This window comes from Mustelus asterias, chromosome 25, assembly GCF_964213995.1.
Source record: "Mustelus asterias chromosome 25, sMusAst1.hap1.1, whole genome shotgun sequence".
NCBI lineage: Eukaryota > Metazoa > Chordata > Chondrichthyes > Carcharhiniformes > Triakidae > Mustelus > Mustelus asterias.
Window position 1 is genome coordinate 37,383,973 of NC_135825.1, and position 19,176 is coordinate 37,403,148.

The 19,176-nt window shown below is 43.5% G+C and overlaps 1 protein-coding gene across 1 annotated transcript in view; it reads left to right on the forward strand.

Moving 5' to 3' along the window:
- LOC144511897 (neuron navigator 1-like) overlaps positions 1-19,176 on the forward strand; it is a 520,961-nt gene that overhangs the window by 19,351 nt on the left and 482,434 nt on the right. The window contains exon 2 of the mRNA XM_078242330.1: positions 10,741-10,843. Within this exon, the coding sequence (XP_078098456.1) occupies positions 10,741-10,843 (103 nt within the window). The remainder of the gene's footprint in view (positions 1-10,740; positions 10,844-19,176) is intronic.

Below are 19,176 nucleotides of genomic sequence, written 5' to 3' on the forward strand. Positions count from 1 at the left end.
AGTATCCCACTCCTGCTCTCTCTTCATACCTCTTGATCCCTTTAGCCACAAGGGTCACATCCAGCTCCCTCTTGAACATATCTAATGAACTGGCACAACAGCTTTCTGTGGTCAAGAATTCCACAGATTTACAACTCTGAGTGAAGAAGCTCTTCTTCATCTTAGTCCTGAATGGCTTACCTCTTATTCTTAGACTGTGACCCCGGATACAGAAGATTGACTCAATGTCTGTTTAAGTGGCTTAGCAAGAAATTCAGTTGTACTGGACAAATCATTATGAAGAAGTTGGCCTTTTTTAGAATTGGATGATGAATATATTTTGCCAATGTTGCCCCTATTCTGCACACTAAAAAGTAGGGCTGAAAAGCTCTGTAGGATAGAGGAGAGAGAAAGATGACCCCTTTTGTAAACTTTAGGACCAATCTGAAGAGTAGTGCAGGAGCCGGTTAGATGAACATAGCAGAAAGAACGAGCACTGTTTCACCATTGACCCGATTCTTGGAGCAGGTGAAGAAGATATTAGCTGGTTTCCAAAATATTGCTGAGTTAATTGTGTTCACACTTAATTGCTTCTTTTAACTATGTTACCTTACAGTTTCACATTAATCGCACTTCTATGAGCTTGCAGAAATATCACCAAAGGAGAGTGCAGCTATCACCTTTATCAACTGCAGATGCATACCGAGATTTTATTAGCCCTCTGTAAGGTTGCTATATCAATGTGCTTTGCCCTGGGTCATGAATGACGGCAAAGAATGAACACTGAGCGTTCCTTCCACTATCACATGCTCACAAATTCATGTGAAGTGACTAATGGGTGGGTCCCTCCACTCCCACTGGTTGACTTAGATTCCTTTCCCCTTCATCTCTTCTAATACAGTGGCTGTTTGTAGAGCGTCAGGTTGTAATAACTTCGATACCTAGGTCAAACTAAATTGAATGCTTTTTCTGATTTTTTTTCTCCCTTTATATTAAGTTGATCTTTCTCGACACCCGAGCTATGACTTTAACACTACATTCTGCACCCTCTCCTTTTCTTCTCTATGAACAGAATGCTTTGTATAGCGTGCAAGAAATAATACTTTTCACTGCATACTCACATATGTGACCATAATAAATTAAATCAATTCAGAATCGTAGAGCGGTAGAGTATAGAAGGAGGCCATTTGGCCCATTGAGACTGGCTCTTTCAAAAAGCAGTTAGCCCCATTACCTGTTTCTCCCCATGTAAATGTTTCCTACTTCAGATTTGCGAGAATTTCCCTTTGAAAAAGCTGCCATAGAATCTGTATCCACCATTGTATCAGGCAATGCGTTTTAAATCCCTCGCATGGCAATGTTTTTCTCATGTCAGCTTTGTTCTTTCCTTAAAACTGTTCCCTTGGCTATTAACCCTACAACCTTGGATGCATACAGATTCTCTTTACTTACTCCATCTAAACCTGCACGATCTTAAAAACCTCCATCAAATCTGCTCCAAGGAGAAAACATCCCAGCCTCTCCAGCCTAAGTAACTGTTAATCCCTTATCCCCGGAATCATTCTAATAAATCTCTCTTGTACCATGCCAAAGCTTTCACATTCTTCCCAAAGTGTGATGCCCAGAATTAGTCAGTGTACACTAAGCCAAAGAACCATTCTGTATAGGTTCAGTATGACTTCCTGGTTTTTTTACTCTGTGCCACCATTTACAAAGCTCAGGACACCATATGTTTTCTTAATTGGTTTGTTAACTCACTCTGCAAAGGTTTGTGCACAAGTAGTAGGGCCTGAAATTTTAAACAGCCATGGAAGTAGAGGGGCCTGCAGTTCCTGCCGCAGGCCAGGGGCATGTTTCCATCTCCAGGCTGTTTTAGAATATATGGCAGGATGCCAATGAAGTGTCATTGAGGGCCTAAGAAGGCCAGTTTACTAATTCCCAATTGGAATTTTCCCAGACCCCCTGCTGAGGCTGAAACATGCCCCAGGGTGGGAGTGTCCTCCTACTGACAGACCAGTGCTCTATGTACCACTTTTTTAACCTTCCCCACATCCACCCTTCAAATGACTTTTTGGTTGGAGGTAAGGGGTGGGGTTTGTGGAAAACACAGCTCCCCTTTAAATCCAGCCACTAGACTTCAATTCTAATAACAATCCTAAGATGTAATATTGTATCCAATACCTTTAGAAAGTCCTTATAGAAAATATTAACTGCACCGCCCTCATCTAACATTTCTGTCATCGCATCAAAAGCTCAATCAAGTATATCAGAATTCCTTTATTAAATCCACATTTGTCTGAGTGTCCTTTAATTGTCTTCTGGACTATTGTACTTAAAATAAAATCCCCACCACCAACCTTAAGCTGACTGGTCTGTCACTGGCAGATTTATCCTCATTTTGGAATAAAAGTGTAAACATTTACAATTTCCCAGTCCTCTGGTACCACCCAATATCTAGGGAGGATAGAGGATAGAGGACCAGTAGATAGAGGATAGAGGACCAGTAGATAGAGGATAGAGGACCAGTAGATAGAGGATAGAGAACCAGTAGATAGAGAAGGTTGGTCAATAGAATTCCTATGGGTGCCATCTGGCCATTCACCTAATATCCACAGAAGGCATGTAGGATGCAGCTTTAATGAGGCACGGATGGGTGTAATTGTGTAACACAAGGAGATGAACAGTGAAATCCTTGGGCCAGCAAACAATTACCAACATTCCTCACTTGAGGGAATAGGAACTGTGATGAGTAACTGGTTCAACCATCCAGCACCAGTTTTATATAGATTGAGACCTGCAATACGGGGAGCCTTTCAACTTGGTTTCCAGCCTCAGCCCCCCAGAGTGTGAAGCCTCACCCAGAGGCAGCATAAATCAGCTAATTATGCCCATACTTGCATTAATTTTTGTTAAATCCATTATGGATGGAAAATCGAGCACTGTGCCCAAATATTTGCTCTTCCAGCAACTGGGACTCCAGACCAGAGTGCATCCTGTAAAATGCAGACTTTAGGGAGCTAATTGATATAAGGGGGTCCAAACATACAGAAGTAATGTGCAGGTAAAGACCGATTGATCTGTCGAGCCTGCCATGATAGCCAAAGCACCTTGATGATACACTTTATACCTTCACCTTCTTTCCCACTCTCTACAGCCATGTAATGGGTAGGTGGTCTATATGGGCTGACTTTGTGAGGTCTATAAATTTCTGCATTTGCTGCTCAAAGTTTTGAGTGTTTCACATTGTAATTGAATGCAGGGTTATCTCTTAAAAATTATAGGGCAGCATGGTGACACAGTGGTTATTACTGCTGCCTCAGTGCCAGGGACCTGGGTTCAATTCCCAGCTTGGGTCACTGTCTGTGCGGAAGCTGGATGTTTTCCCCGTATCTGCATGGGTTTCCTCTGGGTGCTCTGGTTAATTCCCACAGTCCGAAAGACTTGCTGGTTAGGTGCATTGGCCATGCTAAATTCTCCCTCAGTGTACCCGAACAGGTGCCAGAGTGTAGCGACTAGGGGATTTTCACAGTAACTTCATTGCACTGTTAATGTAAGCCTACCTGTGACACGAATAAATATACTTAAACTACATTGCTCACCTGTATATGGGCGTTGCCCTGTGGCTTTGGTGTCACATATCCTCAAATATGAGAAATCTTTCGCTGCTGCACTTTCTCCAATGGCACATTTACAGAAGCTGCAGCAAATGTGGGCACTTGATGATCGAGCTCATCTGAGTGTGTTGCAATGCAGTTGAAGGGCAAGAGGTACAAAAGGGAAAAAGGCAGGCACCATTGAATTTCCCACCCAGCTAACAGTGAACCTCCAAACAGTGGCATTCCTATGTCAAGATAGTCCACGGACATTATGAAGAAGTTTTGACAGCTCATCCTTCCTCCAGCCCAATGTACTTGTTATGATGGCTAGCAAGGCTACAGGGGATCATCGATATATCTACCCATGGGCTTCGTGATGTACGAGCTTCCTTAATGAGCAAGCGGAGGCTCGCCCAATGGGAAGTGGACTGCGGGGGCTTTTTAACCATTGCACAACCTGGGCCAGCGTTGTAGATCCCGAAGTGTAGACTGTCTTGCTGTAAGCCGCAGGCATGGTCCTTCTCTTTGGTGCATGATAAAGGGTGTCTGGTGACAGGAAACTGGCATTTGGCTGAATTATTACATTACCCATCTCCTGTCTGGCCTAACATCCAAACTGGAAAATCCGCATCATACAGCAAAAAGATGCCAACAGCATGAATTATTGTAGGCCCACTTCATGGACCACATTGACACCTCTGTGATCATTAGAATGGCCGACAGGGAATAGAAAATTCACACTGATGTCGCCATGGGTGCCCTCCTGGAGTCAAGTTGAAGCCACTTATTTTCAATAGAGAAAGTGCCTGTATCTGGCTATTGCTCCAATCTTTGGCATGCTTAATGACTACCTAAATGAATGAATAAACTTGCCCTTCCCCATGAATCCTTCTCATGATGGCAATAGCAAAATAGAAAACCTAATATTGAAAAAGATAGCCATGATAGTGTTGTGTGTGCTATAGTGATATAAAAGCACTTTTCACTCAGAAGGGATTGTGCATACACGTTGTGAGTTCACTTAGTAATTCTAGACGCCTGTGAACATGATATATATGGACAGAAAGCTTGAGGACAAACTGCAGAGATGTGGCTGCTGTGATCCGCCCCAGACCAAAGTGAAACTGCGTCTGCATCACTTGACTCAATTCCCTTAAAGTGATGGCATGCTTCAATCTCTTAAAGGTACATCAAAACAATTAGTATATTTATTATTTATTAGTGTCACAGATAAGTTTACATTAACACTGCAATGAAGTTATTGTGAAAATCCCCGAGTCACCACACTCCGGCACCTGCTCGGATATACTGAGGAAGAATTTAGCAAGGTCAATGCACCTAACCAGCATGTCTTTCAGATTGTGGGAGGAAACCGGAGCACCCGGAGGAAACCCACGCAAACACGGGGAGAACGTGCAGACTCCGCATAGACAGTGACACAAGCGGGAATCGAACTCCGGTCCCTGGCGCTGTGAGGCAGCAGTGCTAACCACTGTGCCAGCGGTGATCCATGAGAAATGTCCAACATAATGATCTCTAAATTGGAGGAGTAAAATTGACTGAAAGCGCTGACTTCATATTGTTGTAGGGAAAAATCCCTGGTACCAGTGCATTCAAGGAGGTCGAGTCGCAAGGCAAAGTTCAAAGCGTTTTTCTTTATTGTACAATTACTGGGAACCCAGGGAGAACCAACGTAACCAGCTCAGAAACAGTGGCTTGGCCACGTTGATCTCAATCCTTTCACATCAGCTCTGGATCTTTATAGGGATCCAAATTCGAGCGGGAACATTTGATTATGCATTTTTACAATATGTATAAAGTGGTCTGTCAGGTCAGGGAGTTCTCTGGGAGGCTTGTCTCTGCTACATTTTAAACAAAATTAAAGAAAAATATGAGATTGTGCAAAGTTGATTGAAATTCACGATTAATAAATTTGCATTTGTATGGTGTGTGTTTGTGTTAATGGGACTACCTGTTCTTGCCCCGGTGTTTTAATGTGTTTCCCATTATCCCCTCTATGTGTCCCCTTATATCTATTGACCTCATTGTTTTGTGTCTGTGTTCCCTGCTTGCGAGATTAGGTGTTAATGTCATTTTGTCCTGCTGTGTGTAGGGAGATTTAATCTAATCTTTTATTCCATTTACCCTAGTTTGTTAAGTTTCTTTGCCTGCCTTGGCCATTTTATTCCTGTAATATTTTATTGATAGTCTGGTTATGCCATATAGCCCACTCTCGGTCTTGACTCGCAGATATCCCGATCTTCCTTGGCCAAAGGCCGGTTTAAAATGCAGCTTCGCGCTGTTGCTGGGCAGAATAAGGGTCTTTCGTTGGCTTTGAAATTTAAAGGTCTCTCAGCTGTGCAGAGGGGGTTTGAACGAATATCCATCCGGTGTTCCCCTCTGCATTGTAGGCACGTTATGAATGGTGCCAATATGGCTTTTGGAAAATTGCCTACTTCAATATATTTTTATTTGCGATAGTAAGCCAGAATATTGACTGCATCAACTGCCTGTTCCTCATTTGCTGTGTACCAAACAACTTGGAATTAATGTTCAAATAGCAGCTAAAGCCAGTTGCTTATGCAATGCTCATGTGCAGTGCTGTTTAGCAACAATTAAAACATATTAGGTACTCTTATATTATTAGGTAGGGAACTTTCCCTCATTAATCGTGAATTTCAATCAACTTTGCACAATCTCATATTTTTCTTTAATTTTGTTTAAAATGTAGCAGAGGACATCATTGAGTTTATTGCCTGTGAGGAGCTGCTGAATCTTCTGAGAGGCTGAATCTTCATTAGTAGACATGCCCATCATAAATCCAGAGATTATTCAGCATCATCTGTAAAAATTAATTCAGCTCTCCCAACTCTCCGACCTTTCAAAGACATTACCTCCAGAAATCTCTTCCGCTATTGCTGTTCAAACAACCTTTCACAAGATCAGCACAATAGACCAACAAACATTATTGTTTTTTCATAATTTTGTGCGATTATTTTTGAATCTGTGCTTGGAACTTCATGCATTCCTGGTATTCAGACTGCCTCCTTTGTAGCCTTCTGTTCCTTTTGAAAAGTATCAAAATTAAACTGTCATATCTTGTCTTTATCCCTGCAGCATAATGTATCATCTTACTTGATTGTTATAGTATGTTATGTGTTTGTTATAATATGAGCAAGAAGTATTTTTTTGATGACGTTCCACCAGCATTACTCAACATTTGATTGCACTCTGTATCACACAGCCAGCTCCAGGGATCTTGCTAGCCGTGGAGCTTCACGTAATTGCTCGCAGCACTTTAGTGGGGGTAGAATTTAAATGGGGGTACAGCAATATCAGTTTTTCCTCCCTTGAGCTTTATGCCATGTTCCAGCCAGAGACCAGGTTGGTAACAACCCAAGCTCATTCAACTGATACAACGAAATTGATGTGGCAGGCAGCCTTTGGCTTTGAGTTTCCCAGCCATCTGGCTTGGAGTGAAGACCTTGGCATTTTTGGCTACTGGCCTGATTAACTCCCACATTTACAGTGCGTATCTTAGTGTGAATATTATAAAAGCATAATCGTGAAACACTGTTTAATTTAAATAAATTGTGAATAAAGCAGAAAGCCTGTAATTTTCTGTTTTCTTTTCGTTTTTGTTGTTAAAATTTACTGGAATTTCCAAAATATTTGATATTTTGAATCTAATAAGTCAGAACATAGAACATAGAACAGTACAGCACAGAACAGGCCCTTTGGCCCACGATGTTGTGCCGAGCTTTATCTGAAACCACGTTCAAGCTATCCCACTCCCTATCATCCTGGTGTGCTCCATGTGCCTATCCAATAACCGCTTAAATGTTCCTAAAGTGTCTGACTCCACTATCACTGCAGGCAGTCCATTCCACATCCAAACCATTCTCTGAGTAAAGAACCTACCTCGGACATCCTTCCTATATCTCCCACCATGAACCCTATAGTTATGCCCCCTTGTAATAGCTCCATCCACCCGAGGAAATAGTCCTTGAACGTTCACTCTATCTATCCCCTTCATCATTTTATAAACCTCTATTAAGTCTCCCCTCAGCCTCCTCCGCTCCAGAGAGAACAGCCCTAGCTCCCTCAACCTTTCCTCATCAGACCTACCCTCCAAACCAGGCAGCATCCTGGTAAATCTCCTTTGCACTCTTTCCAGTGCTTCCACATCCTTCTTATAGGGAGGTGACCAGAACTGCACACAATATTCCAAATGTGGTCTCACCAAGGTCCTGTACAGTTGCAGCATAACCCCACGGCTCTGTTAATAAAAGCTAACACACTATAAGCCTTCTTCACAGCTCCATCCACATGAGTGGCAACCTTCAGAGATCTGTGGATATGGACCCCAAGATCTCTCTGTTCCTCCACAGTCTTCAGAACCCTACCTTTGACCCTGTAATCCACATTTAAATTTGTCCTACCAAAATGAATCTCCTCACATTTATCAGGGTTAAACTCCATCTGTCATTTTTCAGCCCAGCTTTGTATCCTATCTATGTCTCTTTGCAGTCTACAACAGCCCTCCACCTCATCCACTACTCCACCAATCTTGGTGTCATAAGCAAATTTACTGATCCACCCTTCAGCCCCCTCCTCTAAGTCATTAATAAAAATCACAAATAGCAGAGGACCAAGCACTGATCCCTGTGGCACTCCGCTAGCAACCTGCCTCCAATCCGAAAATTTTCCATCCACCACCAGTTAGCTATCCAATCGGCCAACTTTCCCTCTATCCCACACCTCCTTACTTTCTTCATAAGCCGACCATGGGGGACCTTATCAAACACCTTACTAAAATCCCCATGTATATGACATCAACTGCCCTACCTTCATCAACACACTTAGTTATCTCCTCAAAAAATTCGATCAAATTTGTGAAGCACGATTTGCCCTTCACGAATCCATGCTGACTATCCCGGATTAATCCGCATCTTTCTAAACGATCGTAAATCCCATCCTAAGGACCTTTTCCATCAATTTACCAACCACCGAAGTAAGACTAACCAGTCTATAACTACCAGGGTCATTTCTATTCCCTTCCTTAAACAGAGGAACAACATTCGCCACTCTCCAGTCCTGTAGCACTATCCCCGTGGACAGTGAGGACCCAAAGATCAAAGCCAAAGGCTCTGCAATCTCATCCCTTGCCTCCCAAAGAATCCTTGGATATATTTCATCAGGCCCAGGGAACTTATCGACCTTCAGTTTATTCAAAACTGCTGGTACATCCTCCCTCCGAACATCTACTTCCTCCAGCCTATTAGCCTGTGACCCCTTCTCTTCCTCAAAAACATGGCCCCTCTCCTTGGTGAACACTGAAGAAAAGTATTCATTCATCACCTCGCCTACCTCTACTGACTCCATACACGAGTTCCCACTACTGTCCTTGACCGGCCCTAACCTCACCCTGGTCATTCTTTTATTCCTCACATAAGAGTAAAAAGCCTTGGGGTTTTCCTTGATCCGACCCGCCAAGGACTTCTCATGCCTCCTCCTAGCTCTCCTAAGCCCCTTTTTCGGCTCATTCCTTGCTAACTTGTAACCCTCAACCGAGCCATCTGAACCTTGTTTCCTCATCCCTACATAAGCTTCCCTCTTCCTTTTTACAAGACATTCCACCTCTTTTGTGAACCATGGTTCCCTCACTCGGCCATTTCCTCCCTGCCTGACAGCATTAACAATACTCATTTAAAATTGAACTTGGTGGCAGGATGGTTAGCACTACTGTCTCACAGCGCCAGGGTCATTGGTTCAATTCTGGCCTTGGGTGACTATCTGTGTGGAATTTGCATGTCCTCCCGTGTCTGCGTGGGATTCCTCTGGATGCTCTGGTTTCCTCACACACTCCAAAGACGTGCAGGTCTGGTGGATTGGCCAAACTAAATTGTCCCTCAGTGTCGAGATTTGTAGGTGAGGGGGATGAGTGGGATAAATACGTGGGGTTATGGGAATAGACCAGGGGGTGGGTCTGGATGTGATGCTCTATCGGAGAGTTGGTGCCAACTTGATGGGCCCAAATGGCCTTCTTCTGCACAATAGGGATTCTAGTCAACTCGTTTTGAGTTGCTGTTTGTCATATCAATTCTGCTCCATTCTTGACTTTTAATACTAGCTGTTTACAAGTTTCATTGCAGACGTGGGGAATATGAAGTTATAGAATATCTGTGGTACAGAAGGAGGCCATTTGGCCCATTGAGCCTGCACTGACCACAGTTCTATCCAGGCTGTATCCCCATAACCCATATAGTTATCCTGCTAATCCCCCTGAAACTAAGGGGCAACTTTTTTCAGCATGGCCGATCATTGTTGTTTCACTTCCCACACCGAATGGTGCAGAAGGCAGATTTTCATCTGTTCCCATGGCATATTTTAACTGTAACAGGTCACTAGCCATCACCAGAGGCTTATAGCTTGAGGGGCACCACTCCACACCAAGCGAGGCTGACCAGGAGTCTCTTCCGTTCTTACCACCTGCCATTAGCATGTTGGAAGAATTTTGCAGGTTGTTATTTTTATTCATTCATGGGATGTGGGTGTCACTGGCTGGGCCAGCACTTATTGCCATCCATGAGGGTAAATAAGAGTCAACCACATTACTGTGAGTCTGGAGCCACAAGTAGGCCAGACTGGGTAAGGACAGCAGACAGTCCGCAAAAGATGTTGGTGAACCAGATGGGCTTTTACGACAATTGACAATGGTTTCATGGTCATCATTGGACTTTTGAATCCAGATTTTTTAAAATTAAATTCTAATTTCACCATCTGCCATGTGGGATTCGAACCTGGGTTCCTCGAGCTTTACCACTGCCTCTCATGACCATCCTTCCTTGGCCATCAAGTCCTGGGGTGAGACTTGATCCCGAAGCTTCTGGTTCAGAGGTAGGCATACTATCCACTGCGCCACAGGAACTCCTCAGGACATGAAGTGGGGCCAGAAAATTTGATCAGCTCATGTCCACTTTTTAAAATGTTTTTTTCCACTGATACCTCGATGGAATACGTTATTTGCTCTCTTGTATTCACCTGAAATGCATAAGCCAGAAATAAATGATAATATTTGGGTAATGTTATCAATTAGAGAAGTACAGAAAAGCAAGCGAATAAATTCATTTGATATTTTCACTTTTCTTCTTTTGATTTAAAGATCCGGAGACACAGAGAAAAAGAACTGTTCAGAATATTGTAGATCTTCGCCAGAACCTTGAAGACACCATGTCTAGCCTGAGGGGATCTCAGATAACGCATAGGTATGCATTAAATTTGTATAAATAAGTACCGTAAGCGAACAAAAGAAAATTGTGTGCGTCGGCGTGTGTCTGTGTGTGTGTGCATCTGTGTGTGTGCGCGCGCGTGTGTCTGTGTGTGTGTGTGTGTGTGTGTGCATCTGTGTGTGTGCGCGCGCGCGTGTGTGTTCATATCTATTTTTGACTTCCTCGTGAAGGTTAATAAAGCTTGCAAATTGGTACTTTATTACAAGTGTCTGGGTAACTATTTGCCAAAGTTTCTTATCCTAATATGTTTTCTTCAGATATTTCAATCCTGAATCATGCATGATCATATCTTAGATGATGAGAGGCAAAAAATACATTTTACTTCCTTCAGCTTTGCAAAGACATTCACACAACAATGGTGAAATGCTCACTGTTTGTCAAAAACTCCGCTTAGGAAGTAATGAAGCAACTACCCATTTGTCTTTCGAATATGCGTGTGCCCAATTGACTTATTGGATGAGGACAAAGCTGGAGTATTGCTTTGTAGACTTGTAGTCACCCTCTCATGTGCGGCTGTGACTGTGATCATAGATTATGGGTGGGATTTTCCATGCAAACCGCCACTTTGCGGGGGCAGAGGCGGCCCACCATTGGCCAGTGGAGGGATCTTCTGGTCCCAACATTGTCAATGGTGTTTCCTGTTGAATGCACCTCTCGCCACTGGGAGACCTGGAAAATCCTTCCGGTACGAATTGCTGGAATGTTCTGGCCCGTGTTTTTCCCTGAGCCCAACCAAGGCTGAGATTGTGAAAACTCCCCAGACCTCAACCAAGGCAACGATGGCCACAGACTCTCCCCTTTTTATTGGATTACTAGGTTCACCAGCTAGAAAAGCAGGATTAACTCCACAGAATTGGACAAGAGGTAAGATGTTAACGAATGCACATTACACAATGGCATTAAACCTGCCCTTTCACACATTACAACATCGCTTGTTCTGCTACATCTTACAATAAAACCTCATGACAACACTTACCTCCCTGACTTACTAGGCTATCTGTCAAATCTAAGGAGGTGAAACAAGGATGGAATTTGTCTTCACTAGTTCAAGCAAAGGACTGTTGACTGAAATAGCTGATGTGTATGTTTAAACTCCAACCCACCGCAAACATACTATCAAGTTTTACTCTCGCCAGCAGCAACTGTAGCACATAAAGCTGGCTTCCTCAGTGAGCTTATTATGAATGAATTTAGTATTGACTGTAATATCTCTCCTCCCCTCTCACAATCACAAAATAAAAGAATAAGCTAATGTTTCAGAGATAGTGATTATTTACATCGTGAACAATTTCACCTGAATATTCAAAAAAAATGGTAAAGGTCAAAATTGCCTGTAGCTCCCGGCAATTTACTTGGTTACATTGGAAACCTGGTTAATTTATCATTTTTTGACATTTGAACAATACCTATTTCCATAGCAAAACATTTGATTCCTTTTTTCAAAAGAGACTAAAACTTGTCTTAGACTGACTACATGTAGCTGGCTGTAGAATGCCACCTTTCAAGACTAAATCAGTTATATTTCATCATGCAAATCGAAGCACTTGGGCAGAGAGATCTGATAAGTAGTTATTTAATCGGCTCTCACTTTTTCAGGAAACTGTAATCGCGGAAATCAAGCAGAATCATTTTAAATGAACAGACGTAAACTTGTTGTCATTTGGAACATAGTTATTTTCAATGACCAACATAAGTGGCCAGGATGCCCCATTGAACTTCATGTATGATGATAGCTTCACCGATCAGTCCAGCCTGTGACAAAATCATTGCATGTGGAATGTAGTAAATAACTATAATAGGTGAACTTCTTTAAAATAACCGTTACTCACTAAATCCCTTTGTGCCTGCATTCAGAAGGAATGTACATTGAGCATCAAAACATTCAATCATTTGCAGTCAGAATGATTTTGGTGTCCTTTTGCTGTCATGCACTGTCAACTGCTGGAAGCTTCTTATAATAACATCACACGCAGTCATTCCTCCGCAGAAGCGACAAAAAGTGATCGTTCAGCTTATAAACTTTTTTTCCGATGTTATTGTATATTAATCTGCATGCAGAATGCTTTTAGACAGAAGTAGGCTGTGCTAATGTTGTAATAAATGGGTTTGTATGTGAGAGATGTTCTGCTGCTGTCTTGCATTGATTTGGTCTGTGCGAGAATAATTGGTGTCTGATTTGTTGGTCATGGGAACTGGCTTTGTGCGAGACATTGGGAATAAGCTGTCTGTGCTCTTACGTAACTAAATCTGTGCTATTCCCTAGTCATTTCCAAACATGAAGTGGTCAACCCGATGATTTAAAGAAATAGGTAGATACTTAAATATGAATAAATTATTATATTTTGGGCTGAGTTAGTTGGATGCTGGTCAGTCCCAGCAACTTTGGGCTAGGCGGTGTTCCAGGGCAAGGAGGGGAACACCGTTACAGTTCATTGAACAATTATTGTCATAGTTTGCGTGTGAGAACAAGGATTAGAATACAACAGACTTCTGTGCAACTGTACTCTTGAGTACTAAGGACTAAATGTCTTCACTGTATGAAACAAAGGGAAAAATGATGGATGGCAAAAAAGTGAAGTTTTTTTATTTGTTTGGTTGGCTATGTCAGCATTTATTGCCCATCCCTGAGGGCATTTAAGAGTCAACTACGTTGTTGTGGATCTGGATTCACATGTAGTACTGACCAGGTAAGGAGAGCAGATTTCTTTCCCGAAAGGACATTCGTAAACCAGATGATTTTTTTTAACGACAATCAACAATAGAACATAGAACATAGAACATTACAGCGCAGAACAGGCCCTTCGGCCCACGATGTTGCACCGACCAGTTAAAAAAAAAAACTGTGACCCTCCAACCTAAACCAATTTCTTTTCGTCCATGAACCTATCTACGGATCTCTTAAACGCCCCCAAACTAGGCGCATTTACTACTGATGCTGGCAGGGCATTCCAATCCCTCACCACCCTCTGGGTAAAGAACCTACCCCTGACATCGGTTCTATAACTACCCCCCCTCAATTTAAAGCCATGCCCCCTCGTGCTGGATTTCTCCATCAGAGGAAAAAGGCTATCACTATCCACCCTATCTAAACCTCTAATCATCTTATATGTTTCAATAAGATCCCCTCTTAGCCGCCGCCTTTCCAGCGAAAACAATCCCAAATCCCTCAGCCTCTCCTCATAGGATCTCCCCTCCATACCAGGCAACATCCTGGTAAACCTCCTCTGCACCCTCTCCAAAGCCTCCACATCCTTCCTGTAATGTGGGGACCAGAACTGCACACAGTACTCCAAGTGCGGCCGCACCAGAGTTGTGTACAGTTGCAACATAACGCTACGACTCCTAAATTCAATCCCCCTACCAATAAACGCCAAGACACCATATGCCTTCTTAACAACCTTATCTACTTGATTCCCAACTTTCAGGGATCTATGCACACATACACCTAGATCCCTCTGCTCCTCCACACTATTCAAAGTCCTCCCGTTAGCCCTATACTCAACACATCTGTTATTCCTACCAAAGTGAATTACCTCACACTTCTCCGCATTAAACTCCATCCACCACCTCTCGGCCCAACTTTGCAACCTGTCTAAGTCTTCCTGCAAACTACGACACCCTTCCTCACTGTCTACCACACCACCGACTTTGGTGTCATCAGCAAATTTGCTAATCCACCCAACTATACCCTCATCCAGATCATTAATAAATATTACAAACAGCAGTGGCCCCAAAACAGATCCCTGAGGTACACCACTTGTAACCGCACTCCATGATGAATATTTACTATCAACCACCACCCTCTGTTTCCTATCCGCTAGCCAATTCCTGATCCAATTTCCTAGATCACCCCCAATCCCATACATCTGCATTTTCTGCAGAAGCCTACCATGGTGAACCTTATCAAACGCCTTACTAAAATCCATATATACCACGTCCACTGCCTTGCCCCCATCCACCTCCTTGGTCACTTTCTCAAAAAACTCAATAAGGTTAGTAAGGCACGACCTACCTGCCACAAAACCATGCTGACTATCACCTATCAATTCATTACTCTCCAAATAACTATAAATCCTATCCCTTATAATTTTTTCCAACATCTTGCCGACAACAGAAGTGAGACTCACCGGTCTATAATTCCCGGGGAAGTCTCTGTTCCCCTTCTTAAACAATGGGACAACATTCGCTAACCTCCAATCTTCTGGTACTATACCAGAGGCCAACGACGACCTGAAGATCAGAGCCAGAGGCTCTGCAATCACTTCTCTTGCCTCCCAGAGAATCCTTGGATAAATCCCATCCGGACCAGGGGATTTATCTATTTTCAGACCCTCCAGAATATCCTGCACATCCTCCTTATCAACTGTAATACTGTCTATTCTACTCCCTTGCAACCCAGTGTCCTCCTCAGCTATATTCATGTCCCCTTGCGTGAACACCGAAGAGAAATATTGGTTCAATGCTTCACCAATCTCCTCCGGTTCCACACATAACTTCCCTCTGCCATCTATAACTGGCCCTAAACTTGCCCTAACCAACCTTCTGTTCTTGACATACCTATAGAACGCCTTAGGATTCTCTTTAACCCTATCCGCCAAAGTCTTCTCATGTCCCCTTTTAGCCCTTCTAAGCTCGCTCTTCAACTCCCTCTTAGCCAATCTAAAGCTTTCTAGTGCACTACCCGAGTGCTCACGTCTCATCCGAACATAAGCCTCCTTTTTCTTTTTAACCAACAAAGAAACTTTTTTGGTGCACCACGGTTCCCTAGCCCTACCAATTCCTCCTTGCCTGACAGGGACATACCTATCACAGACTCGCAGTAGCTGCTCCTTGAAAAAACTCCACATGTCGGACGTTCCCAGTCCCTGTAATCTCCTAGTCCAACCTATGTTTCCTAATTCTCTCCTAATAGCCTCATAATTACCCTTCCCCCAGCTAAAACCACTGGCCCGAGGTTCATGCCTATCCCTTTCCATCACTAAGGTGAACGTAACCGAATTGTGGTCACTATCACCAAAATGCACACCAACTTCCAAGTCTAGCACCTGGTCTGGCTCATTTCCCAGCACCAGATCCAATATAGCCTCACCTCTAGTTGGCCTGTCTACATACTGAGTCAAAAAACCTTCCTGCACGCTTTGAACAAAAACTGACCCCTCTAACGAGCTAGAGCTATAACAATTCCAGTCAATATTAGTCAAGTTAAAATCCCCCATAACAATTGCCCTATTACTTTCACTCCTAAGCAGGATTGACTCCGCAATCCTTTCCTCAACCTCTCTAGAACTTTTAGGAGGTCTATAAAAGACTCCCAACAGGGTGACCTCTCCTCTCCTATTTCTAATCTCCGCCCATACTACCTCAACAGATAAGTCCTCATCAAACCTCCTCTCTGACACTGTGATACAATCTCTGACCAATAATGCTACCCCTCCCCCTCTTCTACCTCCTTCCCTACTTCGACTAAAACATTTGAACCCCGGGACCTGCAGCATCCATTCCTGCCCCTGCTCTATCCATGTCTCTGAAATAGCCACAACATCGAAGTCCCAGGTACTGATCCACGCTGCAAGTTCACCCACTTTATTGCGAATACTCCTGGCATTGAAGTATACACATTTCAAACCCTGCTCCACCCCACCTCTGCAATGCCGTGCATTGCAGTCCCCATCCATGCATCCCTCACTTTCAGCCCCACTACTCAGGATCCCTCCCCCCCCCCGAATCAGTTTAAACCTCCCTGCATGGCCTTAGCAAATTTACCCCCCAGGATATTGGTCCCCTTCTGATTAAGGTGTAGACCATCCTTCTCATAGAGGTCACACCTTCCCCAGTACGAGCCCCAATTGCTTAAGTACCTGAACCCCTCCCTCCTGCACCATCCCCTCAGCCATGAATTCAAACCTTCCCTCTCCCTATTCCTCTCTAAACTATCCCGTGGTACAGGCAAGAGTCCAGAGATAACCACTCTGTCAGTCTTGGCCTTTAGTTTCCACCCCAACTCCATAAATCCCTGCCTAATATCCCCTTCCCCTATCCTCCCTATGTCGTGTGTCCCCACATGTACAATAACTTGTGGTTTATCTCCCTCCCCCCTAAGAGTCCTGAATACCCTGTCAGACACATCCCGGACCCCAGCCCCTGGTAGGCAACACACCAACCCTGAGTCCCTACCTTTAGTTCCGACCCTCCTATCTGTCCCCTTAATTGTGGAGTCCCCAATCACAAGGCCCAGTCTTTTACAGCCCCTAATCACCTGAGCTTTCTCACTCGGCTCACCCCCAGAGATCTGCTCTCTATGCTCAGTTGATTCCTCCTCAACTGTAGCCTCCAGCACCGAAAACCTATTATGGAGGGGAACCGCCCCAGGGGATTGTCTTCCCGATTGCTTCTTACCCCTCCTCCTGGCATTGACCCAAGCCTCATTTCTAGGAGTTACTATTTCTCTATAACTCCTATCAACTTCCACCTCCGCCTCCCGAATTATGCGGAGTTCCTCTACCTCCCCCTCCAGCTCCTTTACACGCTCCTCCAGAAGCTGCAATCTAATGCACTTCTTACAACTAAAATCTCCTGAAACACTACTGGATTTCCTCACCACATACATCCCACAGGAGATGCAGCATACTGCCTGAACTGCCATCCCTGAAGCCATTACCAGCAAGAAAAAAAGAAAACAAAAAACTTCCCCACACTTATAATTAGGTTAGAGGAGGATGGAAGGGTGGGATCCTCTACCAGTGTAGAGGATCGGGTATCTCCTCTGCACCAATTTATAGGGCTAGGGGCCCGAGAGAAAAAAAAACTACTACTAACAATGGTTTCCATTAACCTTAGACTTCTAATTCCAGATTTTTATTGAATTCACATTTCACCATCTGTTGTGGTGGGATTTGAACACATGTCCCCAGAGGATTACCCTGGGTCTCTGGGTTACTAGTCCAGTGACAATATCACTTACGCCACCGCTTCCTCCCTGATGTATACAGAAACCAAACCTCCCTATGTCATGATATGCTCATTTACTCAGATTATGGTCAATCAGTTTTTAATCAGTTAATATCCTTTCCAAATTTAGATTTACAAATTCTTCAACCAAAATTAAAATGTTAATTCACTTCTCTAATTGGCTTTCAACGCATTTTTATTTGCTAGATGTAACATTTTATATTTTAGTCATAAAGTCAAATGAGGCATATCAAATCAAACATATTGGGTGAGAAATTGGAATCATTTGTGCTAATGTATGGATATTTGAACTGTGCTGAGAGTTCCAAAATGGCAGCCAAATGCACAGGGAATGGATACTATATTGGTGAGGGTGTGCACGCGCAGTGAGGAGCCTCTGGAAATACGCAGAAAGGCCAAACATACCGTTAGTCCACATGCAACACAATGTTGACATCAGTGGTGCTATTATGGAGCTCAGCACTGCAGCAAATGCCCTCTCTAAACTTCACACAGCTGAGCATGTGTTCAGCAGCAGGAAGGACCCACCACCAGCACAATTTAAAGGGATCATCAACTACTTATAGGTTAGTCGCTGTTTGATTTCTTTGTTCTGGACATTGTGTCGATTCTTCAAGTGTTGCTGCTTTCCATTGATGTTTAAAGTTGCAAAAAAAATCAGCAAGAGAGTTGGTGCGGCAGGTGATGGAGTATGTGCTGACTTTAAGACTTCTGAACAAAACATGTTGTAATGTGTGGAAGGGCAGGTTTTATGCCATTGTGTAATGTGCACTTGTTAACATCTTACCTCTTGTCCAATTCTGTGGAGTTAATCCTGCTTTTCTAGCTGGTGAACCGAGTAATCCAATAAAAAGGGGAGAGCCTGTGGCCATCGTTGCCTTGGTTGAGGTCTGGGGAGTTTTCACAATCTCAGCCTTGGTTGGGCTCACGGAAAAACACGGGCCAGAACATTCTGGCAATTCATACCAGCAGATGTACATAAATTAATAGGCATTCCCATTGGAATGAGGTATAAATTGGATGATGAACAGACTGCACACAAGGTAAAATAAGCAGCATGGGAGGAGGGAAGAGGGGTCTTAATAGGAAGTTACATCGCTCAGGATATTCGGGTAGAAAATCCTCTACTTGAGGCTCAGTAAGAAACAATGTAAGAGACATCTGGGTGTCAGCAAGGACATCTCAAAGAACCTGCCATCCACCTTTTGTTGGCGAGTTTGCTTCAGGAAGGTCAGGAGGAGCTATCTGTATTTCACGTTTTTTCTTGCCAGAGATGGAGCAGGAATGCAGCTTTGCTAAGAATTCTGTCTCCCAGTGGTGCAGGGTACAAGTGACTGCAT